Source organism: Erithacus rubecula (genome assembly GCF_903797595.1).
Source record: "Erithacus rubecula genome assembly, chromosome: 33".
NCBI lineage: Eukaryota > Metazoa > Chordata > Aves > Passeriformes > Muscicapidae > Erithacus > Erithacus rubecula.
The window spans coordinates 1525586-1550635 of record NC_136683.1 but is presented as its reverse complement, the minus strand read 5'-3'; the positions used below and the strand labels follow the sequence as shown (position 1 = coordinate 1550635).

Here is a 25050-nt window from a genome sequence, read left to right as displayed (position 1 = left end):
TTTGGGGAGGGTCTGGGACAGTGCCTGGAATCCTGCACCCCCTGAACACTTCAGGGCTGCTGCTGGTCCTGATTTGGGAGTGACCTTGGGGCATCCTGAGCACAGCCCCCACCACTGGGACTTTGGGAATGGAGCAGGCTCCTTCCCCTTCCCAAAACTACCTCTGTCAGCGCCGGGAACTGCAGATGTGCCCCGGGACACAATGCAGCAGTGGGTGGGACTCAGATCTCTTTGGAAAGTCCCCACTTTGCTCTTGCAGCAGCTTTTCCTTGGTGGTTAAATTCCACCTTCTTCATTGAGCAAGGGGCGGGACAAACCCGGGTGTGGGGAGCATCATCACCCCATTTGCCTTCCTCAGCCCCCCCAGGAACGACCCCAACACCCTCAGGGGAATCCCCCCGTGCACCAGAGGACTGAAGGGCACCCGAGCCCGAGAGGAAACGCTTTGAACTGAAAAGATTTATGTGCAAAATCCTAATTAAAAAGAAATTATTAAAGAGCTCTTCCCTTGGGTGGGGGGTGGGCGGTAACGGGAGCTCCTTGTCGGGTCATCACCCGGCACCTCCAACATCTGCATCCCGCAGATTCCTCCTCCTCCTCTTCATCCCAGCGCCGAGCTGGCTCCTTCCCCAGCTCTGGGCATCCCTTTTTCCCATTAAACCCCTTTCCCTGGCGTTGCTGTAACCGGGAGCGGTGCCGATTTGGGGGATCCCCCCGCCCCCGACGCGCGTCACTTTTTCCAGCTTTTTTTCCCTCCTGTTTACGTGGCCGCGTTTGGCTCGGGGCGCTTGAGCCCGAGGGAGGGTTTTGGGGTGTAAAGTGGGAGGGTTTTTTTTTTTCCCCCTTTTATTCGGGATAAACGCGCGGATCTGGATCTAGGAGCGGATCCCACGAGCTTTGCGGAGTTTTGGGGATCTCATCCCTCCCTTTTCCTGCCTTGCACACCCATCCCTACGGCCCGGGGTGGGGGTGGGAAAGATGTCAGAGCCCCAAAATGCAGAGGAAGGTGGGAGGGCGGAGGAGCAGGCGGGATTCTTTGTGTCTGGGCTGCCTTTGGCGGTGATTAGGGGCTTTACTACCGTTATAAATGGCCGGTCGTTAAAAAGGGTTTATGGCCCTGGAAATGAGAAGCAGCCGGTCCCGGGGGCTTCGCTTGAATCTCACCCTGGGTTGGAACAGGGGCTGGGGGAAAATCCTGGTTGTGGGGCAGAAAAAGCTCCCAGGACCGAGGCTGTGGCTGGATCAGGATCCTGGGTTTCGGCTTTTATATTTTTCAGAATCTTTACTGCTGAGTGCCTAACTCTAAAACTTCATGTTAGGTGTTAGTATGTTTTCTTCACAGGGGAGTTAGACAAAACAATTCCTTTCTAGCTGGAGAATTAAGGAAAAAACAAAAACAACAGCGAGGGAAAAGGGGGCAACCAGGGGGCTGAGACTTCGTAACCCGAGGCTATGGTCGGATAATAAACCCCAATGTTTAGATGAACCAAAACTTATAAAAGCATAAAAACTAATAACTGGATTCCATCTTGGATTTGATTTGGGTGGAGCCCCACTGCAGCCTAAAGAGAATCCTTTCAATAAATACCGATTTTATTCCTTTTGCTGTCTGGTCTCAGGCAGCGGGGCAGGGTCTCGCTGTGCTGGCACAGCAGAGGTCTCGGGGCACGTGGGTCCCCTCCTGCCCCACAGCCGGGGGTCGCAGCGGCCGCGGGGCCGGGGGCCGGGCTGGGTCTCGCCGTCCAGCTGCGTTTCATTTCCGCAGCGACCGTGGCCGTGGCCAGAGGAGGGGGGTGGGAGCCGCGTCCCGCCAGCTGGGAAGGATTTGTGGGGACATTTGTGGGGCGGAGACGATGCTTGTTCCAGCTTCGTCTCCCCACGCCCCACTGTGGAGCCCCCCCCCCCTTAATCCTCTCTCCCAACGCACTGAGGAAATTGGGATTTCCCAATCCCAAATTCCCCCCTCCCCCGATAATTTTGGCTCTTGTATGGGGTGGGGGGTACCCGACACCTCCTCCGGGGTGAATCCCGGACATCCCCAAGCAGCCGCATCCCCTCAGGAGGGGCTCTGGGACAGCATTTTGGAGGGGCGGGGGGCGATGGAGCCCCCGCAGTGTTTGTGCTCAGGATTTCTGCGGTTTGTGAGGATTTTTTTTGCCGGGAAGGGGGGTGCGGGCGGAGGATGGTGTCGGATGTTTCCAGAGGCTGAGCCAGCTGCTGCTGCCCTGGCACTGGGACACGGCTCTCCACCCGCCTCCCAGAGAATCCGTGTCCTTCCCAGGGGTGACCGCCGCTCCGGGGGGGGTTATTTGGGGCCAGAGGTTTGCCTGCTCACCCCCAGGGCTTCACCGGTATGAGAGGGAGAGGAGGGTGGGGTGCGAAGGCTTTATCCGCCCTTCCCCGCACAATCCCTTCCAGATGTGGGGCTGCCGGTGCTGGCGTTCGTAACCCCACTGGGTCACGGTACCCAACACAGGACGAGGGGAGTGGGATGTCCCGAGGGGTTTGCAGGCAAATCCCACCCCAGACCCCTCCATCAGCTTATCCTGGAATGGAGATGCTTTTTTAAAATTTTTTTTTCCCCCGTTTTCCCCAGATTTGGAGCAAACCCACAGCATTGTGACTCCGGGATGGGGAGATGCGTCTCTAGGGTGAAGGGTTGGGGTGACCCTACACCAGCACCCCCTTCCCGAGCCCCTACAGCTCTGCCTGTCCCTGTGCCTGTCCCCTCTGGCACGGCCTCGGCGCTGCTGTAGGTGAGGTTATGTCAGCGCTTGGTGAGAAATCCTGTTCTTCAGGGGATTAGGGATGCGGCAAGCCGGGACTTGGCTCACCGGCCCCATCCGGAGGTTCTGGGGGCGCGGGGAGATGTGGCTGGGAGGAGGGGGGCCATGGGGACTCTGCGGGGCCTTTTCACCCCAAATCAAAGAAGAAACCTTTCTCCTTCCATTCCAGAGTTTCTGCTGAGCCACAAACGCCATCTCTTTCTCTTTTTTTGCCCGCAGCCTGCCCTTCCCGCGGCGGTTCCCAGGGCTGAGAAACCTCGGGAAATCCCTCGGCGCTTGTTACCTGCCTGGCACCGGGTTTTCACCTGCCCCTGGCAGCTCACCCCGAGCTCTCACACGAGTGTGACACAGCTGCGAGTTCGCGTGTGTGAGTTTTTTTGCGAATTTTTGCGTCAGTTTTTGAGCGAGTTTTTTTGTGAGTTTTTTGTGTGGCACATACTCGTGCCCACACCTACCTACGAGCGAGCGCGGGCACCTGCGCACACCTGTGCCAACATCACAGCTGTGAAAACACGCGCGTCCTGTGCACACGCACCTCGGGGGGGTGCGGGTAGATTTGGGGGTGCAGAGGGGTACAGACAGATTTGGGGCTGCAGCACATGTGGGGTACAGCCAGTTTTGGAGGGGATGTGGAGATTACAGGGATACAGGCAGCTCAGGGGCTGCAGGGAGGAGAGCACAGATCTCGGGGGGGGGGACAGAAGGAATTTTGGGGGGGGCACAGGCAAACCAGGTGGTGCCACAGCAAATAGGGGCGGGGGGCTCCTTGCGGGCTGTCACTCCGCAGGTGAGCGCGGAGCCCCCGTGCCGGGGCCGGGGCCGGGGGGTGGGACCAGCCCGGCGATAAAACGGCGGCGCGGGCGGGACGGGACGGACGGACGGACAGAGGGAGCCAGCGGCGGGGCCGGTGCTGCTGCAGAGGGTGCAAAGGATCCCTCGAACCGATTTTTTTTGCCCCCCTCCCTACGCCCCCCCGACACGCCGCGATGCCAAATTTCTCCGGGAACTGGAAGATGAAGAGTTCGGAAAACTTCGAGGAGCTGCTGAAGGCGCTGGGTGAGTGGAGCCCCGCTCTCCTTGCGGGACTCCCTCGGGCTGGGGGAGGCGCAGGGGGGGCGAGGGGATTTCCCCCCATCTCCCCTCCAAATTCTCTTCCAGCGCGGGTATCACGGTGCCGGGGGGATCCCTTTGCTCCCCCTTTTAGCAGCGCTTTGGGGTTGCTGCCCCACTGAGGAATCAGAGGCACGAGGGGTCGGACAACGATCCCACTCTGCCCCTTCGCGTTATCCTCTTTCCTGCCTCAGTTTCCCCACTCTGGTGGCCCCCCAAGCATGGACTCTGCCACCACCCCTGTCCCCTTCAGGCCCTCCTCCCCCCATCCCCAAAACACCCGCGGGCTCACCCGTCCCGGCGATTCTGGGTACAGCCGGTACCCCCGAAACCACCCCCTCTGTTTTGGGGTCCCATCCTCACAGGCCCCATCTCGAGCCCCTTTGCCCCCCAGAGCTGTGTCCCCGCTGAGCGGGGGTTGGAAAGAGCCAGGACTCATGGCAGGAGCTGGAATTGAGGGGAGGGGGGGCACAGACCGGGGTGTCCCCGGGGTTTTGGGAAGGATCAAATCCCGCTCCCCCGCTGCTCCCCTCCGCCTGACCCGCTCCTCGCCAGCCGGGGAGCTGCCGGAGCAGAATATTTTCCAGGTTAGGGGATACGTAACGAATATTTCAGGATAATTATCACTTTCTTGGGTTTCACTCCCGATCCCCCGTCGCCCCTTCTCCCCTCCCTGGCCCCGCTGCTGGAACCGGCTTGGGGAAAACCTCAGCAGGAAAATAAATCTGCCAGCCCCCACCCCACGGAGCTTTTTTCCTTTCCCACGGCGCAAGTGGGGGCTCCTGCTGGCCCTCCCGGGGTGGGGGTGAGGCTTTATCAGCTTCATCCCCCCCAGGCTGACTGCACCCGAACCTTTTTGCTCATTTTGGGGGCTGTTTCTTCTCCCCCAGCCCCGTCACTGGGGGGGGGGGCACACGAAGTTTTGGGCATCCCCTCTGTGTGAATCAGGCCTCGGGGGGAGGGAGGGGACCTAGGGATGGGGCATGTCCCTTCCCTCTGCGAGAGAATTCAGCTCCTGGAGCACCCCCCCGCGCCTCCTTTGTGCAGGGACCCTCTCGGGGGTGACACGGGAACAATGTCCCCAAAGAGCAGCTCCCCGTGTGACAGCCGGGGGCTCCGGGACGTGATGGATGAGCCGCCTCTGGAGCAGGGACAAAGCCCCAGCTGCCCCGCGGTTGGCGAGGGGGCTGCGGGGGGAGACGTGGGACCCCTCGGGGGGGGTCACGCAGGTCACCTAACGCAGAGCTTGGGCTGGGGCCCTTGTCCCCAGCGTCACCCCGCTCTGGGTGAGCCCTTGCCCCCGCCAGCCCCGTCCTTTCCCCCGGGGCGCATCCGGCGCCAAACCCAGCATCCCCCCCTCCCTCCTCCTCCACCAGGTAACGAGAGCCAGATGTGGCCCAGATGTGGGCGGGGGGGGGGGGCTCGTCCGTCCTTCCATGAGTTGCCTTGAGCCACCTGCAGCACTCGCGTCACTGCCAAGTGTGGCTCGTGGGGAGGGGGCGACGGGGACAGCGGGGTGCTGAGCCATCCCGGGTCACCTTGGGACGCTGCGGGTGCGGAGGGGGAGCTCGGTGCCACCTTCTCCCCCCTCTCCAGGAGTGAACATGATGCTGAGGAAGATCGCGGTGGCGGCGGCGGCCAAGCCGGCGGTGGAGATCCGGCAGGACGGGGAGAGTTTCTACATCCGCACCTCGACCCCCGTGCGCACCACCGAGATCCGCTTCAGGGTGGGAGAGGAGTTCGAGGAGCAGACGGTGGATGGGCGGCCCTGCAAGGTGTGAGCGGGGCGGGCGGGGGCGGCTGCAGGCGTGTGTGGGTGAGGGTGAGAGTGTGAGTGAGTGTGAGTGTGAGTATGTGAGTGTGAGTGCGTGTGTGGGTGAGGGTGAGAGTGTGAGTGAGTGTGAGTGTGCTGTAAGAGTGTGAGTGTGTGTGTGAGTGTGTGTGTGAGTGTGAGTTTGTGTGCTGTAAGAGTGTGAGTGTTTGACTGTGAGTGTGTGTGTGGGTGAGAGTGTGAGTGAGTGTGAGTGAGTGTGAGTGTGTGTGTGGGTGTGAGTGAGAGTGTGAGTGAGTGTGAGTGTGTGTGAGTGTGCTGTAAGAGTGTGAGTGTGTGTGTGTGAGTGTGTGTGTGAGTGTGAGTGAGAGTTTGTGTGCTGTAAGAGTGTGAGTGTGTGTGTGAGTGGGTGAGTGTGAGTGTGTGCTGTGAGAGTGTGTGTGTGAGTGTGCTGAGTGTGTGTGTGCTGTGAGTGTGTGAGTGTGCTGTAAGAGTGTGAGTGTGTGTGTGTGGTGTGAGTGTGTGCTGTGAGTGTGTGTGTGTGGTGTGAGTGTGTGCTGTGAGTGTGAGTGTGTGCTGTGAGAGTGTGTGTGAGTGTGCTGAGTGTGTGTGTGCTGTGAGTGTGTGCTGTGTGAGTGTGTGCTGTGAGAGTGTGAGTGTGCTGAGTGTGCTGTGAGAGTGTGTGTGAGTGTGCTGAGTGTGTGTGAATGTGTGAGTGTGTTGAATATATGAGTTGAGTGTGTGGGTGTGAGTGTTAGTGTGCTCTGTGTGTGTGTATGTGTGTGTATGAGTGCATGTGTGCTCTGTGAGTGTGAATGTGAGTGTGTGTGAGCATGTGCTGTGTGTGTGAGTGTGTGTGAATGTGATCATGAGCTGTGAGTGTGTGAGTGTGCGTGTGAATGTGAGCATGAGTGTGTCTGTGTGAGTGTGAGTGTGTTGTGTGTATCAGTGTGAGTGTGTGTGCTCTGTGAGTGTGAATGTGTGGGAGTGTATATGAGTCTGTGCTCTGTGTGTATATTTGTGCGTGATGACAGCTCTGTGTATGTTTGTGACTGTGTGTCTCTGTGTGTGTGACTGTCAGTGTGAATGTGAGTGTGTGACTGTTGTATGTGTGTGCTCTGTGTGACTGTGAGTGTGCTGTGTGAGTCTGTGTGACTGTGTATGTATGTGTGACTGTGTGTGTATGTGTGTGTGTGCTCTGAGTGTGTGTGACTGTGTGTGTGATGTGTGTTCCATGACTGTTGTGTGCGTGATTCTGTCTCTGTGTGTGACTGTGTGTGCTGTCTGTGTGTTAGTATGACTGTGTGTGTGAGTGTATGAGTGTGTATTGTGTGTGAGTGCATGTCTATCTGTGTGTGTGTGTCTGTATGTGTGTGTGTGCTCTGTGTGTGTGCTGAGTTTGTGTGTGACTGTGTGTATGTACATACGTGTGTGTGTGTGTGTTTGTGTGTGTGTGTGCTGTGTGTGTTTGTCTGTGTGTATCTCTGTGTGCACTGTGTGTCTGAGTGTGACTGTGCTCTGTGTGTGTGCTGTGTCTGTCTGACTGTGTGTGTGTGTGTGTCTGTGCATGTCTGTGTGCTCTGTGAGTGTCTGTGTGTGTGTGACTCTGTGTGACTGTGTTTGTGTGTATCTGTGTGTGCGTGTGCTCTCTGAGTGTGACTGTGTGCTCTGTGTGTGTGCTGTGTCTGTCTGACTCTGTGTGTGTGTGTGTGTGTCTGTGCATGTCTGTGTGCTCTGTGAGTGTGTCTGTGTGTGTGTGACTGTGTGACTGTGTTTGTGTGTATCTGTGTGTGCGTGTGCTCTCTGAGTGTGACTGTGTGCTCTGTGTGTGTGCTGTGTCTGTCTGACTGTGTGTGTGTCTGTGTGTGCTCTGTGTGTGTGTGCTGTGTCTGTGTGTGTGTCTGTGTGTGCTCTGTGTGTGTCTGTGACTCTGTGTGTGTCTGTGTGTGCTCTGTGTGTGTGACTTTGTGTGTGTCTGTGTGACTGTGACTCTGTGTCTGTGTGTGACTGTGTGTGTGACTGTGTGTCTGCGTGTGTGTGACTCTGTGTTTCTGTGTGTGTCCATGCACTTTCCACCACTCCAGGAGCTCTCCCTCACCTGTGCCACCCTCACACCTGTGCCCATCACCCCTCACACACACCCACACGTGCGTGTGCATTCCCACGTACCTGTGCACACCCATTTGGCACCAAGACAACAACCCTCCCTCTGCTGCACAGCCACCATCTCCCACAGCCTGCTCCCCCTCCTCCAGCACCCCCGGGTGCCAGATGAGCCCCCAGGGGCTCTGACAGCCCTGCGGTGGGCTGCAGACCCCCGGCCAGCTCTGCCCTCTGTCCCCCCGCAGAGCCTGGCCAGGTGGGAGAGCGACAACAAGATGGTTTGTGAGCAGCGGCTGCTCAAGGGCGACGGCCCCAAAACGGGCTGGTCGCGGGAGATGACCAACGACGGGGAGCTCATCCTGGTGAGGGGGAATTCGGGGATGGGGTGGGGGGGTCTGGGGGCAGCGCAACGAAACTGGGATGGGGAGGGGAAGGAGCCACGGCTGCGCTCTGACTCTGCCTCTCCTTGCAGACCATGACTGCCGACGACGTGGTGTGCACCAGGGTCTACATTCGGGAGTGACCCCCCTTCCCCCTCCCCAGCTCAGCTGACACCCCAAATTCCTCCCTCCTCCACCCCCTCAGTCCCCTGCACTCATCCCCCGGCACGGGGAGGGTGTTGCATTTCCCCAGGGAGGGGTACATCAGCCAAACCCCTTTTTTTTGGGGGGGACACACACACGGCTTTCCCTCCCGCTGCAGGGCGGGGGTCGGTCTCTTCTGGGGCAGCAGAATCTCCTGTTTTGGCCCCGCTCCGCCGCGGACCGAGCGCTCGGGGGCTGGCGAGGTGCCGGGATGCGGCGGGGGGTAACGCGGCCCCTCCCTGCCCTTTGGGCTGGTTTGGGCTGGTTTGGGTTCGGGCTGCTGTTGGTTCCCGCAACCCGAAGCCCCTGGCCAGCGACCCCTCCCCAGTATTTATTTGTGAATATTGTACCAGACGGGAACACCAAACCCCCTCAGTCTGGGGCAGTGCCAGGTCCCAGCCCCCACAGGGTCCAACTTCCCTCTGTCACCTCTCTCCTTTTTTAATAAATGTCTTATGACCCCCCCCCCCCGCCCCGTGCTATCCCTGTGTCTCCTCCTGGCCCCACTGGCACACAGATGGCACACCTTGGATCCCACACCCGGGATTCTGCACCCCAGATCCCACACTGCAGATCCCACATTCTGGATTCTGCACCCCAGATCCCACACTCTGGATTCCACATTCCAGATCTCACACTCTGGATCACACACCCCAGATCCCACACCCCAGATTCTGCACCCCAGATGCCACACCCCAGATCCCACACCCTGGTTTCCGCACCCCAGATTCTGCACCCCAGATCCCACACCCCAGATTCTGCACCCCAGATCCCACACCCCAGATCCCACACCCCATATCCCACACCCCAGATTCTGCACCCCAGATTCCACACTCTGGATCCCACACTCCAGATCCCACACTCCAGATCCCATACCCTGGTTTCCACACCCCAGATTCTGCACCCCAGATCCCACACCCAATATCCCACACCCCAGATCCCACACCCCATATCCCACACCCCGGGATTCTGTATCCCAGATCCCACACTCTAGATCCCACACCCCGGATTCTGCACCCCATATCCCACACCCCAGATCCCACACCCGCGATTCTGCACCCCATATCCCACACTCCATATCCCACACCCGGGATTCTGCACCCCAGATCCCACACCCAATATCCCACACCCCAGATCCCACATCCCATAACCCACACCCGGGATTCTGCACCCCAGATCCCACACTCTAGATCCCACACCCCGGATTCTGCACCCCATATCCCACACCCCAGATCCTACACCCGCGATTCTGCACCCCATATCCCACACTCCATATCCCACACCCGGGATTCTGCACCCCAGATCCCACACCCAATATCCCACACTCCAGATCCCACACCCCATAACCCACACCCGGGATTCTGCACCCCAGATCCCACACCCCATAACCCACACCCGGGATTCTGCACCCCAGATCCCACACTCCAGATCCCACACCCTGGTTTCCACACCCCGCATCCTTCACCCTGGATCCTGCACCCCACATCCACTCCCGGTTATTGCGCAAGGGGCCGGGGGCGAAGGCGCAGCTGGGTTGGCACATCCCGGCGTGGGAAGCGGGTGGTGGCTCCGAGGTGACCGTGGGGTGACTCTGGAGCAGGGAGGGAAGTGTGGGGCTGGGCAATCGTGCTCTGCCTCAGCTCCAGAGCGGGGGGCGTGAGACCCCATCCCAATTGGGGGCACCTGTGGGATGCAGCTCCGGGGCTTTTCCAGGGATGCTCTTTGGGATCTGCCCGATAATTGCCTTGCATGGGATGGCATTAATTACCGCAGGATGGGGGGCACTGCCCCACCGAGCTGAGCCTTGAGTGGGGGGTGGAGAAAGGAGCCAGGGCTCGGGGTTGGTTTCACCCCCACGCCGGGGGTGTGATCCTGCACCCCGGGAGCGCGTCCAGGAGCAGGAAGGGTGGAATTACATCTTCCCTGGGGAGGAGAAGGAGAAGGGGGAGGAAGGCTTCGCCATCTCCAGGTGGACGCTTGGCAGGCGCCCATCGCCCTTGTCGCCATTCCCAAAGCGCTGCCGGGCAGTGTCCTGCCTCTCCCGACATCCCCGAGGGTGGGCGCAGGATGCGACCCCCTCCCCACTTCACCCCACCGGCTGCTGCTGGCCCCGGAGACCCCGGGAAAGCCTCGGCCGGGGCGGGAGCAGCCGGTAATGGAATCCAGCCGTTCCCCCCCGGCTCCGACGGCTTCCCCTGGTTGGAGGAATATCCGCTTTCCCCCCCGCAAGCCCTGGGGACGGCTCCGGTTTGCCTCCGGTTGGGGGGATCATTGGGGGGGCTCTGGGACCCCGAGAGCTGGGGCGGCACATCTGGATGGGGAGTGTTCTGTGCTCCCCCCACGGCGGCCCGGGGGTCTCATTCTGCTGTTCTGGGGGTGCTGGGGAGGGGGCTCCAGGAGGGGCGCCCCCTCCCCGGAGGGGATGGCGGCTGCTCCCGAAACAAAAGCAAATTCCTCTGTACGGCGCTGGGATGGATGGGGGGCTGGGATGGAGGGGGGTCGTCAGTAACCCCAAAACTGCTCCGGAGGGCTGTGCCCCCCCTCTCCCGTAGCTCCGCGTGGGTGGTGTCGAGGTCCCCGGCGCCTCTAATCCGGCACTAATCCTCCCCGGTGACCCCGGTGGCCCCCGGGCGGCCCCGCTGCCCCCCCGGGCTGGGGAGGGGGCCGGGCTGGCCCCTCGCCTTTCATCTCGGCAGACAAAGCGGGGCCCGGCTCCCTCCCCGCTCTGTGCGCTGGGGAATGAATGCCCGACCCTGGGGGGGGCCCTGGCCCCTCACCCCGGAATTTTTTCCGTGCGTTTTCTGGAAGCAGAGGTTGGGTTGGGTGTGGGGGGACAGCGAGGGGGATGTGGCTGCATCTCATCCCCCCCTGCCCCGTGCCGGAGTTACAGCGAAGGAGAAGGGGAGGGGTTCGAGCTGCCTGAAGCCGTGGGGGTGTGAGGATGGGGGGGGGGGGACAGGGTTGGGGGTCACCCCCTCCACTGATGAGGAGTGGGAGGCTGAGCTGGAGGAGCAACACCCTAAACACAGCCCCAACCCCATGACACCCCCCCAAAGGATGGTGTCACCCCCCAATCACCCCCACACCCTCCAGGTGGGTCAGAGCCCACCCTGGATGGTCTGGAGGGTCTAAAACATCCTCCCCCCATCCCAGAGGAGTTGGGGACAAGAAGGTGCCAGCCTCGGGGGAGAAGGGGGGGGATCTCTGGATGTGGGACAAAACTTGCTGGCCACCAGACTTTGGGGCTCAGGGGGCTGGGACATGGTGCTGCCACTGTGCCACCTGTCCAGGTGAGCTGTGACAAGTGTCACAAGGGGTCCCTGCATCTCCTTACACCCAGTGCGGTGTCACCTAACCGGGCTGACACCCAGCTCGTCCCCGCGGGTGTCCCCACGGCTCAGGCCAGCCAGGGACGCTGACGCCTGGGTGGCACTCAGCGCCGCGTCCCCAGCCCCGGGGCGGGGTGACTGTCACCTCCCAGCGCGGGTTGGGGGCTGTGCAGGAGCTCCCCCCCTTTTCCCCCTCGGCTGGCGCACAGCCAGCATTGTTCTCCCCGCGCCTCCTCCTCCTCCTCCTCCTCTCCCCCTCCAGCTGCATCTGGCGCCGCAGCTTTCCTGGGCTCCAGTGCAGGGGGAGCCTCCAACCCCACAAACCCCCCCTAGGGGGGGCTTCACCCCCAGCAGCTGCACGTGGAGGGGGTTACAGGACCCAGCTTGGCCCCCAGGGTCTATTTTTTTTTGGGGGGGGTCTTCCTTAAGTGCTTTCTGCCCCATGGCTGGGAGCTGATGCTGTCTGGGGGGGTCTGCCTGCATTTTGGGGTCTCCATGGATGCTGAGATGATGCAGAGGGTCCAGGAGGGTAACTGGGGGTGGGCACTGGGGGTGACAAGGACAGGGGAGAAAGGCAGAGGGACAAAGAGGTTTGTAGGGGGTTTGTAGCCCCTGTGGAGCCTCGGAGTGTGTGTCCTCCCCTGCCTGAGCAGGAGGAGCTGGGAGCAGCCAAAGGCAGGGGAAGGCAGAATCTGACACCTCCCAATTGTGTAAGATGGGGAAACTGAGGCACACCCGAGATCAAAGCAGGGCAGAGTCACTGCCCCGGGCTCCTGCTGCCCCAAGCTCAACCCCACACACTGAGTTGGGATTCGCGTTTAATGCCAAGTACAAAGTCACCGACCCCCCCCCCACCCCCTCCCCGCCCCGAAAAAAAAAAAAAAAATTCTAAAATTCTTCCAAAAATAAATTAAAGGAAAGGGATGGGTTCCCCCCCCAACCCCTCCTGTCCTGTGCAAAGAGAAAAGAGCCACCCCCTCTGCATCCCAGGCTCGAGCCAGGCTCCAGTAAGGAAAGAAATGGGCAAAGCAAAGGGCTGGGAGCCCAGGCAGCAGTGTGGGGTGGGGAGTGGGGCATCCCCAAAAAGGGGTGGGCAGTTCCCCTCCTCCCCACACTGGCTCCACCACACAGCAGATGGGGAAACCGGGTACCCCCTCCTCCTCCTCCTCCTCCTCCTCCTCTCCAGGGATGTGCCAGGCAGGGCAGGGGGGGCTCTCCCTGTTCCCGAGGGGGTGTGAAGTGCTGTCGGAAAAGCGACCTATGTACATCCCTGAACTCCGGCAGCCCCTCCCTGCCCCCGGGGAGGGGAGGGCTCCAGCCCCCTCCCCTCCCCCGCTATGAGGTCTGGCATTGGACGTGCTGGCGCATCCCATCCTCGAAATCATCCTCGTGATAGGCTTCTCCTGCATAGGGCCGCCGGCCCGGCCCACCGTGTGCCGTGTAATCGCTGAGCTCCACCTCCTCCGTGTCCTCTGTGGCCATCACCTCCTCCTGGGGCGGGAAGAACGCCTGCAGCTGCCGCAGGCGATCAGCGGGGAGCCAGCCCGGCTCGGGGAACTTCACCTGTGGCCAAACAGCAGAGGTGAGGTGAAGGTGGGAACTCAAAAAAAAAAAGGCAAATCCCACCCTGCTCTAGCTCACCTCGAACTGCAGGATGAGCTTTCCCTTCTGAAAGGGGCTCCTGTAGACAGGCATGCCTTCGTTGGGGATGCACTTCAGGTCTCCAGGTCGAATCACATCACCTGAGAGAGATGATAAAGACAGAGATGACTCCTTCCTAGCTATTTTCTGTGGTCAATTTCTAAGAGGGAGCTAGGCTCTGTATAGGACAGGACAAAGGGTTTGTAGTTTATTTTATGGTGGTCTAGGAGCAAAGAGGAAGAAGGTTTTTCTAGGAAAAAAGCAGGAAGGAAACATTTGCATCCTGCCAATGGGATACAAACAGAGATGAAGGGTTACACTACACAACACTTACAGAACTTTTAGGACCAGCCACTCCTTAGATATTAAATCACAACATCTGCTTTCTGTCTCATACCCCCCCATCCCCCAGCTGTCTCCCAGGTACCCCTGAGCCCCTCTCACCTGGAGGGGAGGACACCAGCAGGGTGCGGTTGTCCAAGGTGCGAATCACCTGCCGGCAGCCGCACAGGGCGTCGGCCAGGCTGATCTGCCTCCTGACAATGAGATCATCCCCGCTGCGCCTGAACACTGGATGCTCCTTCTGATCCAGCACTATGATGATGTCCCCAGGCTCCAAGCCAGGCACTTGGTCCCCTTCCTCGTGGAAGGTGATTTTCTGCCCGTCCTTCATGCCTGTCAGGAGTGTGGGGAAAGCTCAGGGCACTGTGCTTTGGGGTGACCCCTCTCTGCTTCCAGCTGTGTCTCACCTTTATCCAGGTGGACGCTGAGGATTTTTTTCTCCCTCACAACCTTGCGGCCGTTGCAGGTGAGGCAGCAGTCCCGGGGTCGGATCCACTCTCCCTGGCCCTGGCACTGGGAACACATTGTCTGGATCTGCTGGATCATGCTGGGCCCCAGCTGGTGGATACGAACCTCCATGCCCGAGCCGTGGCACTTGGGGCACCTCCTTTGGGCACCCTCTCGCACCCCACAGCCTGTGTAAAGGGGGACAGGGGGGTCACACAATGGGGTAGGGGGTGCTGGGGTGGCCCCCCAGCCCCTGCAGCCCCTCACTCACCTCCACACTTGCGGCAGATGATGTTTTTTTGCAGGGACAGTTTCCGTGTGGAGCCGTTGTACAGGTCCTCCAGTGACACCGAGAGCTGGTGCACCACTGTCTTCCCTGGGCACAGGGCAGAGGTTGGCTCAGCACCTGCCACGTGCTGGACAGGCACTGGACACCACTCAGGGTCACCAGAGTCCCCCCAGAGCCAGTCCTGCTCCTTCCTCAAGGATAGGGATAATTTCACACCAAGCTGGGCATCTCCAAAACTGGATCCCCAGTGTGAGCAGGGCACAGCTCCCACTCCAGGGCTCTCAGCCACCCTCCAGCTGCTCCACCTGGAGTTGCTGGGCCGTTCCCTCGGCCTCCTAATTGCCCTGCTATTAACTCATTGCCATGTCAGCAAGAAGAGCCTGGCGAGTCACCCGTCCCGAGTCACCCTGTCCCTGTGACCCAGGCCCAAGGCATCCTACAGTCACCAGGCTGGCCCTGTACACAGCGTCCTGCTGCCACCCCCGGGGCTGCACTGGTGACTCAGCTCAGCCCTGAGGGGGGGAAAGCTGGGACAAGGACAGGGAAGGGCCCTTTGAAGAGCAGCAGGTGGAGAAAGTAATGAGGGTGGTGAGGAGCTGCACCGGGGCTGTGCCGTGGGGGCAGAGACAGTCTGGGGAGACCAGTTGGATCCAGGTGTCCCCAGAGCCAGTGTTGGGCACCAGCATCCTCTCTGCACAAGGTCCCAGCAGGTCTGTCACCCCCTGAGACAGTGCTGGGCACCAACCCACTGATATACAGCAAGTCTGTGACCCCCCTGAACCAACATCACAGCAGCCCCCTCCCACACCATGGTTCCCTTATCCCTTATCCCCCAGGTCAGTGCTGTGCTGGGCACCAACCCACTGATACAGGGGTCCCAGAAAGTCTGTGACCCCCATAGCCAATGTCACACTGCATTTGGGCACCAGCCCCCTCCCACACTATAGTTCCCAGTGGTCCCTTATTCCCCAAACCAACACTGTGCTGGGCACCATCCCCACACCATGGATCCCACTGGTCCCTTGTCCCCCAGGTCAGTGCTGTGCTGGGCACCAGCCCCCTCCCACACCATAGTTCCCAGTGGTCCCTTATCCCCCAAACCAACACTGTGCTGGGCACCATCCCCTTCCCACACCATAGTTCCCACTGTTCCCTTGTCCCCCAAACCAACACTGTGCTGGGCACCAGCCCCCTCCCACCCCAGGATCCCTTATCCCCATACCTCTCCTGTCTGCCCGGCCCCTCATCCTCACTCCCCCTCCAAAGAAGAGATCAAAGATGTCCATGGGGGACCCGAATCCGCCGCCTCCCCCTCGGCCACCCAGGCCACCTTCCTTCATGGCCCTCTCGCCGCCGCGATCGTACAGCGCCCGTTTGTGGGAATCCGACAGCACCTCGTAAGCCTGGGAGATCTGCTTAAACTAGGGAAAGAGAGAGGTGGGTGGGTGAGGTGGCTGAGGGCAGGTTGAGGGGGGTCCTGGGGGGGCTGCACGTACCCGCTCGCCCTCGCTGGGGTTTTTGTCGGGGTGGTAGCGCAGCGCCAGGCGCCGGTACGCGCGCTTGATCTCGTCCAAGCTGGCGCCCGGCCGCACGCCCAGCAGGTCGTAGTAACCTGTTTCCTTCACCATCTTCCTCGTTGGGATGTGCTGGGATAGGAGAGAGATGTCAGGTTGTGACTGGGATTCTCTGAGTGGCGTGTGACACGCTGAGCTAGCTCAGGACAGTCGCCCCCAAAATCTCTGTTGTCACGTTGTAGGTCAGTTTTACCCCAGCAGGGAAACCACCCGGTGGGATATGGGGTGGTGGTTGGGGGGTGACATCAATGTGACAACCAGACCCCATAAAAGGGTCCTGCAAGCGTGTGCATGTCTGGGGGTGTACCCCAATGCTTGTCCCTATGCCAGGTGAGGGAACACCCCAAAATCCCGTCCCCTCATCCCTGTTCTCCTCCATCCACAGCCCTGCCCCAAGCGTCCCCCCCATCGCAGGCTGTCAGCAATGTCCGAACCGGGTGACATCCTTCTCCAAGGGACTGGGGACAGCCAGGGGGTCCGGGGGGTGCCAGGTCCCCCCTTGGACCGTGTGCCACAGCCGATAAACCCCGCGTGGGGTGGGGACGTGTTTATCTTACGGGGAAGCGCCCGTGACCCACGCACGAGTAAATAACCGGTTCCCACACCGGAACGGCTGCGTCCGTGCCCCGGGGCGGGTCCGTCCCGCCGGGATCCCGGCGGCTGGAGCCGGGTTTGTCCCCCGGGACCCTCAGGGCTGGGTTTGTCTAGATCCGTGCCGAGGGTCGCGGGCCGGGGGTGTCGGGAATGTCGGGGAGGAGGTGACACGGTGACACCCCGTTTACAGCCCCCACACCGGGTGTGCAGCAGCGGAGCCAAGCCCGGTGCTCACGGCGGAGGGGAAGGGGTGTCGCCTCAGAGCCCCCCCTGAGCCCCTCAGGCCCGCAGCTCATCCCGACGGGCTGTGGGGGCCGGAACCGCCGCTGACACCGGCGGGGCGGCTCTTGCCGGGGGGTCCCGGGGAGGTTTAGGAGGTGCTGAGGGGAATCCGGGGGTTCGCAGCGGGGTCCCAGGGGCCGCCCCCCCACTCACCGCCGCCGCCGCTCCGCCGCCGTCTCCGAACTCTCTGGAAGGCGCGGGCACGGCCCCCGCGCTGTGCCCGCCCCCTCCGTGCCGCACGCCGCGCCCATTGGTGGATCCGCCCTCATCCTCCCGCCCATCACCGCTCCGCCCCGGCGCTGATTGGTTGTCAGGGCGGCGCTTGCCCGTTCGGGAGGCGGAGCTCCGTGTCGCGTTGCGATTGGTTGCAATAGCGACTGGACCCGCCCTCTGGGTGGAATTATTCTCGCTCATTGGCTGTGGCGAGTGGCCAATCAGAGGGAAGAGTGTGAAACGCGGATGCGTCCGGCAGGGGGCGCGCGGGGAGCGCGGGGCGGGGCAGGAGGGGCGGAGCAAACGAGGGGCGTGGTTTGTAAATGGGCGTGAATTATCAATGATGTGGCTCTGGGCGTGGTTTATTAATGGATGTGGTTTATTAACGGATGTGGCTCTGGGCGTGGTTTATCAATGGATGCGTTTTATCAATGGATGTTGCTCAGGGCATGGTTGATCAATGGGTGTGGTTCTGGGCGTGGTTTATAAATGGGTGTGGTTTATCAACAGATGTGGTTTTGGGCGTGGTTTGTCAATGGATGTGGTTTGTCAATGGGTGTGGTTCTAGGCATGGTTTACAAATGGGCGTTGTTTATCAATGGATGTGGTTCTGGGCGTGGTTCATCAATGGGTGTGGTTCTAGGCATGGTTTAACAATGGATGTGGTTCTGGGCGTGGTTTATCAATGGATGTGGTTTATCAATGGATGTGGCTCTGGGCGTGGTTTAATAATGGAAGTGGATCTGGGCGTGGTTTATCAATGGGTGTGGTTTATCAATGGATGTGGTTTATCAATGGGTGTGGTTCTGGGCATGGTTTATCAATGGATGTGGTTCTGGGTGTGGTTTATCAATGGGTGTGGTTTAGCAATGGATGTGGTTTATCAATGGGTGTGGTTCTGGGCGTGGTTTATCAATAGGTGTGGTTCTGGGTGTGGTTTATCAATGGATGTGGTTTATCCATGGATGTTGATCTGGGTGTGGTCTATCAATGGGTGTGGCTCTGGGCATGGTTTATCAATGAGTGTGGTTCTGGGCGTGGTTTACCAATGGGTGTGGTTCTGGGCGTGGTTTATCAATGGATGTGGTTTATCAATGGGTGTGGTTTATCAATGGATGTGGTTCTGGACATGGTTTATCAGTGGATGTGGTTCTGGACATGGTTTATCAATGGGTGTGATTCTGGGCATGGTTTATCAATAGGTGTGGTTTATCAATGGGTGTGGTTCTGGGCGTGGTTTATCAATAGGTGTGGCAATGGGCATGGTCAAGGCCATGGGCGTGGCTGGGGGTGGGATATGGCTGGGAGTGTCACTGGGATGGGGGCACAGGCAGTTTTGGGTATGTCTGAGGAGTCACAGGGGTGGCTGGAGGTGGTCCTGGGGGTTTCAGGAGTCCCAGGGGGCATTCCTGAGCTTTTGGGGTGGTCACAGGAGGGTCCTGGGTGGGCTTGGGGAGTCCCAGGGAGTAGAGAAACCACAGGGGGTTCTCTTGGGGGGTCCTGAGGAGGATTTTGGACATCCCAGTGTTGGGACAGGTAGCCAGGGGTATCAGGGGAACTCCTTGAGGGGTCACAGAGGGTTCACCTGGGAGTCACAGGATCCTTCTGCAGAACCCCTGGAGTGGGTGGGCAGCCGGGGGGGGGGGTCACAGAATGGGACCCCTGGAGCCTGATCCCATCTAAGGCTGCTCAGGCATTTCTGTGGCCCCTCCACATTGCCGTCCATGCCAGGATTGGGGGTGTGCTGGGACCCCCTGTCATGACCTCCTCTCCCCATGCTCAAGCCCAGCCCTGCTGTCCCCCCCTGGCCATGTTTGGGCCCCTCTGCAGCTCCTGGGGGGGCTGCAGGACAGGATTGAAGGGGTCTGGAGGTGATAAATCCCCCCCCCCCACCTGAAACCCAACCCCAGCTGGCAGCTGCTGCCCCACCAGGGCCAGAGACCCCTGGCCCACCTGCCCTAGGAATCTGCTTGGAATTGCAGCCAGAAGCTGCTGCTGTTGGGTGACTGAGGGCAGTGGGAGGGGAGCAGGGTCTGAAATGAGGTTCCCAAACTGGGAACGGGGTCTCTAAACTGGGAACAGGGATTCTAAACTGGGCATGTGGTTCCCAAATTGGGAATAGGGTTTCTAAGATGGGAATGGGGTCTCTAAACTGGGAATGGGGATTCTAAACTGGGCATGTGGTTCCCAAATTGGGAATAGGGTTTCTAAGATGGGAATGGGGTCTCTAAACTGGGAATGGGGATTCTAAACTGGGCATGTGGTTCCCAAATTGGGAATAGGGTTTCCAAGCTGGGAATGGGGTCTCTAAATCAGGCATATGGTTCCCAATTGGGCATGGGGTCCCCAAACTGGGCAGGGGGTTCACAAACTGGGAACAGACTCTCCAAACTGGGAATGGAGTCCCATTATGGTTCCCAAACTGGAAATGGGGTCCCCAAATTGGACACACAGTCCCCAAAGTGAAACTGGGAAAAGGGTTCCCAAAGTGGAAATGGGATCTATGAACTGGAAATGGGGTCCCCAAACTGGGAATGGGGTCCTTAAACTGGGAATGGGCTCCCAATGTGGTCACACAGTCCCCAAACTGAAACTGGATAAAGGGTTCCCAAAGTGGAAATGGGATCTATGAACTGGGAATGGGGTCCCCAAACTGGGAATGGGGTCCTTAAACTGGGAATGGGGTCCCAAAGCAGGCACAGTCCCCAAACTGGGAATGGGATCCCCAAACTGGGAATGGGGTCCCAAAGCAGGTTCACAGACCCCAAACAGATACTGGGAAGAGGGTACACAAGTGAAAATGGGATCTCCAAACTGGGAATGGGGTCCCCAAACTGGGAATGGGGTCCCAAAGTGGTCACACAGTCCCCAAACTGGAACTGGGAAAAGGGTACACAAAGTGGAAATAGGATCTCCAAACTGGGAATGGGGTCCCCAAACTGGGAATGGGGTCCCAAAGCAGGCACGGTCCCCAAACTGAAACTGGATAAAGGGTTCCCAAACTGGGAATGGGATCTCCAAACTGGGAATGGGATCCCCAGACTGGGAATGGGGTCCCAAAGTGGTCACACAATCCCCAAACTGAAACTGGATAAAGGGTCCCCAAACTGGGAATGGGATCTCCAAACTGGGAATGGGGTCCCCAAACTGGGAATGGGATCCCAAAGCAGGCACGGTCCCCAAACTGAAACTGGATAAAGGGTTCCCAAACTGGGAATGGGATCTCCAAACTGGGAATGGGATATCCAAACTGGGAATGGGATCCCCAGACTGGGAATGGGGTCCCAAAGTGGTCACACAATCCCCAAACTGAAACTGGATAAAGGGTCCCCAAACTGGGAATGGGATCTCCAAACTGGGAATGGGGTCCCAAAGCAGGCACAGTCCCCAAACTGAAAGTGGATAAAGGGTTCCCAAAGTGGAAATGGGATCTATGAACTGGGAATGGGATCCCCAAACTGGGAATGGGGTCCCCAAACTGGAAATGGGGTCCCAAAGTGGTCACACAGTTCCCAAACTGAAACTGAGAAAAGGGTACACAAACTGGGAATGGGATATCCAAACTGGGAATGGGGTCCTCAAACTGGGAATGGGGTCCCAAAGTGGTCACACAATCCCCAAACTGAAACTGGATAAAGGGTTCCCAAACTGGGAATGGGATATCCAAACTGGGAATAGGGTCCCCAAACTGGGAATGGGGTCCCAAAGCAGGCACAGTCCCCAAACTGAAACTGGATAAAGGGTCCTCAAACTGGGAATGGGATATCCAAACTGGGAATGGGATCCCCAAACTGGGAATGGGGTCCCAAAGTGGTCACATAATCCCCAAACTGGGAATGGGATCTCCAAACTGGGAATGGGGTCCCAAAGCAGGCACAGTCCCCAAACTGAAACTGAATAAAGGGTTCCCAAAGTGGAAATGGGATCTCCAAACTGGGAATGGGGTCCCAAAGCAGGCACAGTCCCCAAACTGAAAGTGGATAAAGGGTTCCCAAAGTGGAAATGGGATCTATGAACTGGGAATGGGATCCCCAGATTGGGAATGGGGTCCCAAAGTGGTCACACAGTCCCCAAACTGAAACTGGATAAATGGTCCCCAAACTGGGAATGGGATCTCCAAACTGGGAATGGGGTCCCCAGACTGGGAATGGGGTCCCAAAGTGGTCACACAATCCCGAAACTGAAACTGGATAAAGGGTCCCCAAACTGGGAATGGGATCTCCAAACTGGGAATGGGGTCCCAAGCAGGCACAGTCCCCAAACTGAAACTGGATAAAGGGTTCCCAAACTGGGAATGGGATCTATGAACTGGGAATGGGATCCCCAAACTGGGAATGGGGTCCCTAAACTGGGAATGGGGTCCCAAAGTGGTCACACAGTCCCCAAACTGAAACTGGGAAAAGGGTACACAAAATGGAAATGGGATCTATGAACTGGGAATAGGGTCCCCAAACTGGGAATGGGGTCCCAAAGTGGTCACACAATCCCCAAAGTGAAACTGGATAAAAGGTTCCCAAAGTGGAAATGGGATCTCCAAACTGGGAATGGGGTCCCCAAACTGGGAATGGGGTCCCAAAGCAGGCACAGTCCCCAAACTGAAACTGGATAAAGGGTCCTCAAACTGGGAATGGGATATCCAAACTGGGAATGGGATCCCCAAACTGGGAATGGGGTCCCCAAACTGGGAATGGGGTCCCCAAACTGGGAATGCAGTCCTTAAACTGGGAATGGGGTCCCAAAGCAGGCACAGTCCTCAAACTGGAACTAGGAAAAGGGTACACAAACTGGGAATGGGATCTCCAAACTGGGAATGGGGTCCCCAAACTGGGAATGGGGTCCCAAGCAGGCACACAGTCCCCAGGCACGCTGTGGGAGTTGTTTGGGACAAGCAGTGCTGGCCTTTCCTGTCCCTGGATCCGGTGCCTGGCGGTGACTCAGGACTGGCTGTGCTCACATCCTGTCCCTGCCACGTGTCCCCAGCCTGGCCCTGTGCCCCAAACCCCCCCATGGGCACTGGGGGGCTCCCGGGGTGGGGGACACAGCTCCATTGTCCCAGTGCCACCTGCACCGGGTGTGCCCCAGCCATTTCTGCAGCTGAGTCACCTCCAGCACTCGCTGTGCCCATCCCTGATGTGGGGAGGGGGTGCAGATGGGTGTCCCAAAATTGGGGAGTGCTTGGGGGGTCTTCTCCCCTCCTTGTCATTGCCTTCCTGCCTGTGGCTGACCCTTGGCAGGCTGGGCAAGAAGGGAAACTGAGGCACGATGTGTGTGGGGGAACCATTGGGGTTTTTCCCAGCCACACTTTCCCCATCCCATAACCCAGGCTGGGATTGCCTGGGGGTTCTCAGGTGTCTGGGGGGAAGAAATGTTCCCTGTTCTCCCCAAATATCTGGGGGAATTGGTGCAGAAATGGGGGTCAGGGATGGGAACAGCAGGACATCACTCCAGGAATAGGGAAACATCACCCCAGGGATCAGGGAGCAAAAAATCATCACTCCAGGAATGGGGGAACATCTCTCCAGGGATCAGGGAGCAAAAAATCATCACTCCAGGAATGGGGGAACATCTCTCCAGGGATCAGGGAGCAAAAAATCATCACTCCAGGAATAGGGAAACATCTCCCCAGGGATCAGGGAGTAAAAAATCATCACTCCAGGAATGGGGGAACATCTCTCCAGGGATCAGGGAGCAAAAAATCATCACTCCAGGAATAGGGAAACATCTCCCCAGGGATCAGGGAGTAAAAAATCATCACTCCAGGAATGGGAGAACATCTCTCCAGGGATCAGGGAGCAAAAAATCATCACTCCAGGAATGGGGGAACATCTCTCCAGGGATCAGGGAGCAAAAATCATCACTCCAGGAATGGGGGAATGTCTCTCCAGGGATCAGGGAGCAAAAATCATCACTCCAGGAATGGGGGAACATCTCTCCAGGGATCAGGGAGCAAAAATCATCACTCCAGGAATGGGAGAACATTGCCCCAAGGGGAATTTATTCCCCCCAAAATACAAAAGAACCACCCCAGGGAGATTAATCACCCCAGAAATGAGAGGGCATCACCCAGGGATGAAGGAGCAGCATCACAGGAATGGGGAAACATTTCCCCAAGGATCAGGGAGCAAAAAATCATCACTCCAGGAATGGGGGAACATCACCCCAAGTGGAATTTATACCTCTATAAATAAAATAAAATAAAATAAAAATGAAAACACAATGAAAAAGCACCACCCCAGGGAGATTAACCCCCCTAGGAACGCCTCAGGAATTGGGGTGCATCACCCCGGGGATGAGAGGAGCATTATCCCAGGGGGATCCACCATCCCCCCCGCCCCTGACAGGCGGCTCCAGGCGCACATTCCCGGCGGGATTGCCCCCGGGGCTCGGTCTCCGGCATCCACCCGGGCTCGGCGGCAGCTGCTGCTGCGGGGTCGCGACCCGGCAGCTGCCCGAGCCCCCCCAAGCCCAGCCAGAGCTGATTTTAGCAATTCCCGGGGTCTCACCCGGGTGAAGGGCGGGTGACCGAGCCACCTCCCCCCTCCCCGTGTGTCCCTGGGGGTGTCGCGGGAGGGGATGGGGGTGGGGGGGGAAGGGTTGGTGATGCTTCCCTGAGTATCCACAGACCTGCTCTGCTGTCCCGTGGGGATTTTGGGGTCATTTTTGAGGGATTTGGGGTCGTTTTGGGTGGATTCTGGGTGATTTTCAGGGTTTTTGGGGTCATTTTCAATGGATTTTTTTGTCGTTTTCTGACAATTTTAGCTCCTTTTGGTGGAGGGGTGGCTCATTATGAGTAATATTGGTTAATTTTGAGTCATTTTCAGTCGGTTTTCGATTATCCCCCTTGGGAACAGGGGTTGCCCCATTGGTTGCCCCAGCGTGGCTCCTACTCGCCCGCCTGTAAAATCCCCTGCCCGCACCCCTCCCGCTGTATTTTTAGCCCTTTCCTTAAAAGGTTCCCATGAATTTTGGGAGCCGAGAACGGAATGAAGTCATCGCTGAGGTCATCCCGCCTCATCCCCCCTCCCCGGCCCGGCGCGGGCTCGCCCCACAGGGAGTTTTTGTGTAGAATCCATTCAAAATCCCCTCGACCAGCCTGGGAGGAAACAAAACCCTTCCCTGGCTGGCGGGGGGCCAGGCTGAGGGGGTGAAGGAGCTTGGGGGGCTCCAAAAGCTCCAAAAATTGGCAGAGCTGCAGCACCCAAACCCACTTACACAGTGCTGTGCCCCCCTGGAGTGAGCAGGGGACAAGCTCAGTCCCTTTGGGGACACTCAGCCCATTTGGGGACACTCTCAGTCCTGTTGGGGACACACACAGACCCTTTGGGGACACACTCAGTCCCTTTGGGGACACTCAGTCCTGTTTGGACACACTCAGATCTATTGGGGACACACTCAGTCCTGCTGGGGACACACTCAGTCCTGTTGGGGACACACTCAGACCCTTTGGGGACACATTCAGTCCTGTTGGGGACACACTCAGTCCTGTTGGAGACACACTCAGTCCATTTGGGGACACTCATTCCCTTTGGGGACACACTCAGTCCCTTTGGGGACACTCATTCCCTTTGAGGACACACTCAGTCCTGTTGGGGACACACTCAGTCCCTTTGGGGACACTCAGTCCTGTTTGGGGACACACTCAGCCCATTTGGGGACACATTCAGTCCCTTTGGGGACACTCATTCCCTTTGGGGACACACTTGTCGCTGGCAGGGATACTCCTGTCCCCTCACTGCACTTCGGGCACTCACCACTCCCCCACCAGCTTCCTCCCCTGCCTGCATCCCCTGCGAATTCCAAAAACTCGGGCAATCTCCCCCATCCCCCTGGCTGATTTTTCACCACTTCATCCCATCCTCCTCCTCCTCCTCCTCCTCCTGGCGGGGAGGAAGGGGCTCCCCCTCCCCCCTCCATCTGTGCCCCCTCATCACTCTGTCAGCAGCGGCTGGAATGTGGATTAATTTCGGCAGGAATGTCACCCCCCG

At 58.8% G+C, this 25050-nt stretch overlaps 2 protein-coding genes across 2 annotated transcripts; one reads left to right on the top strand and one right to left on the bottom strand.

Moving 5' to 3' along the window:
- Positions 1 to 3495: 3495 nt before the first annotated feature.
- CRABP2 (cellular retinoic acid binding protein 2) lies at positions 3496 to 8818 on the top strand. The gene is made up of 4 exons (XM_079329463.1): positions 3496 to 3842; positions 5493 to 5671; positions 8016 to 8132; positions 8243 to 8818. The coding sequence occupies exons 1-4, from the start codon at positions 3773 to 3775 to the stop codon at positions 8291 to 8293; spliced, it is 417 nt and encodes a 138-aa protein (XP_079185589.1). The 5' UTR covers positions 3496 to 3772; the 3' UTR covers positions 8294 to 8818.
- Positions 8819 to 13008: 4190 nt separating this feature from the next.
- Positions 13009 to 17134, bottom strand: LOC306813875 (dnaJ homolog subfamily A member 1-like). Its single transcript, XM_079329539.1, has 8 exons — positions 17006 to 17134; positions 15899 to 16048; positions 15625 to 15823; positions 14385 to 14489; positions 14074 to 14301; positions 13769 to 13999; positions 13325 to 13425; positions 13009 to 13246 (listed from the first exon to the last, which is right to left on the bottom strand). The coding sequence occupies exons 2-8, from the start codon at positions 16028 to 16030 to the stop codon at positions 13019 to 13021; spliced, it is 1224 nt and encodes a 407-aa protein (XP_079185665.1). The 5' UTR covers positions 16031 to 16048; positions 17006 to 17134; the 3' UTR covers positions 13009 to 13018.
- Between the last annotated feature and the right edge of the window lie 7916 nt (positions 17135 to 25050).

Bases quoted from the DNA above. Each gene is read 5' to 3' on its own strand.
- LOC306813875 (XM_079329539.1), bottom strand. From the start codon at position 16,030: ATGGTGAAGGAAACAGGTTACTACGACCTGCTGGGCGTGCGGCCGGGC. The intron at 14,000-14,073 runs GTGAGACACAGC...CACTCCTGACAG, and splicing joins CAGCGTCCACCTGGATAAAG to GCATGAAGGACGGGCAGAAA. The intron at 13,247-13,324 runs GTGAGCTAGAGC...GTTTGGCCACAG, and splicing joins AGCTCATCCTGCAGTTCGAG to GTGAAGTTCCCCGAGCCGGG.
- CRABP2 (XM_079329463.1), top strand. From the start codon at position 3,773: ATGCCAAATTTCTCCGGGAACTGGAAGATGAAGAGTTCGGAAAACTTC. The intron at 5,672-8,015 runs GTGTGAGCGGGG...GTCCCCCCGCAG, and splicing joins TGGATGGGCGGCCCTGCAAG to AGCCTGGCCAGGTGGGAGAG. The intron at 8,133-8,242 runs GTGAGGGGGAAT...CTCTCCTTGCAG, and splicing joins ACGACGGGGAGCTCATCCTG to ACCATGACTGCCGACGACGT.